This window comes from Myotis davidii, unplaced genomic scaffold (genome assembly GCF_000327345.1).
Source record: "Myotis davidii unplaced genomic scaffold, ASM32734v1 scaffold102, whole genome shotgun sequence".
NCBI classification, from domain to species: domain Eukaryota; kingdom Metazoa; phylum Chordata; class Mammalia; order Chiroptera; family Vespertilionidae; genus Myotis; species Myotis davidii.
In genome coordinates, this window is record NW_006293778.1 from 1,705,722 (window position 1) to 1,706,089 (window position 368).

The 368-nt window shown below is 65.8% G+C and overlaps 1 protein-coding gene across 1 annotated transcript in view; it reads right to left on the reverse strand.

The window, feature by feature from the left end:
• Window positions 1-368, reverse strand: part of SOX2 (SRY-box 2) — a 3,933-nt gene that overhangs the window by 1,621 nt on the left and 1,944 nt on the right. The window contains exon 2 of the mRNA XM_015566322.1: window positions 9-365. Coding sequence (XP_015421808.1) covers window positions 9-365 — 357 coding nt within the window. The remainder of the gene's footprint in view (window positions 1-8; window positions 366-368) is intronic.

Here is a 368-nt window from a genome sequence, read left to right on the forward strand (position 1 = left end):
CCGCTCGCCATGCTGTTGCCGCCCGGGGCCAGCAGCCCGCCGGGCAGCGTGTACTTATCCTTCTTCATGAGCGTCTTGGTTTTCCGCCGGGGCCGGTATTTATAATCCGGGTGCTCCTTCATGTGCAGCGCTCGCAGCCGCTTGGCCTCGTCAATGAACGGCCGCTTCTCCGTCTCCGACAAAAGTTTCCACTCGGCGCCCAGGCGCTTGCTGATCTCCGAGTTGTGCATCTTGGGGTTCTCCTGGGCCATCTTGCGCCGCTGCCCGCGGGACCACACCATGAAGGCGTTCATGGGCCGCTTCACGCGGTCCTGATCACTGCCCCCGCCACCGCCGCTCGCGCCGCCACCGCTGCCTCCGCCTGCCTT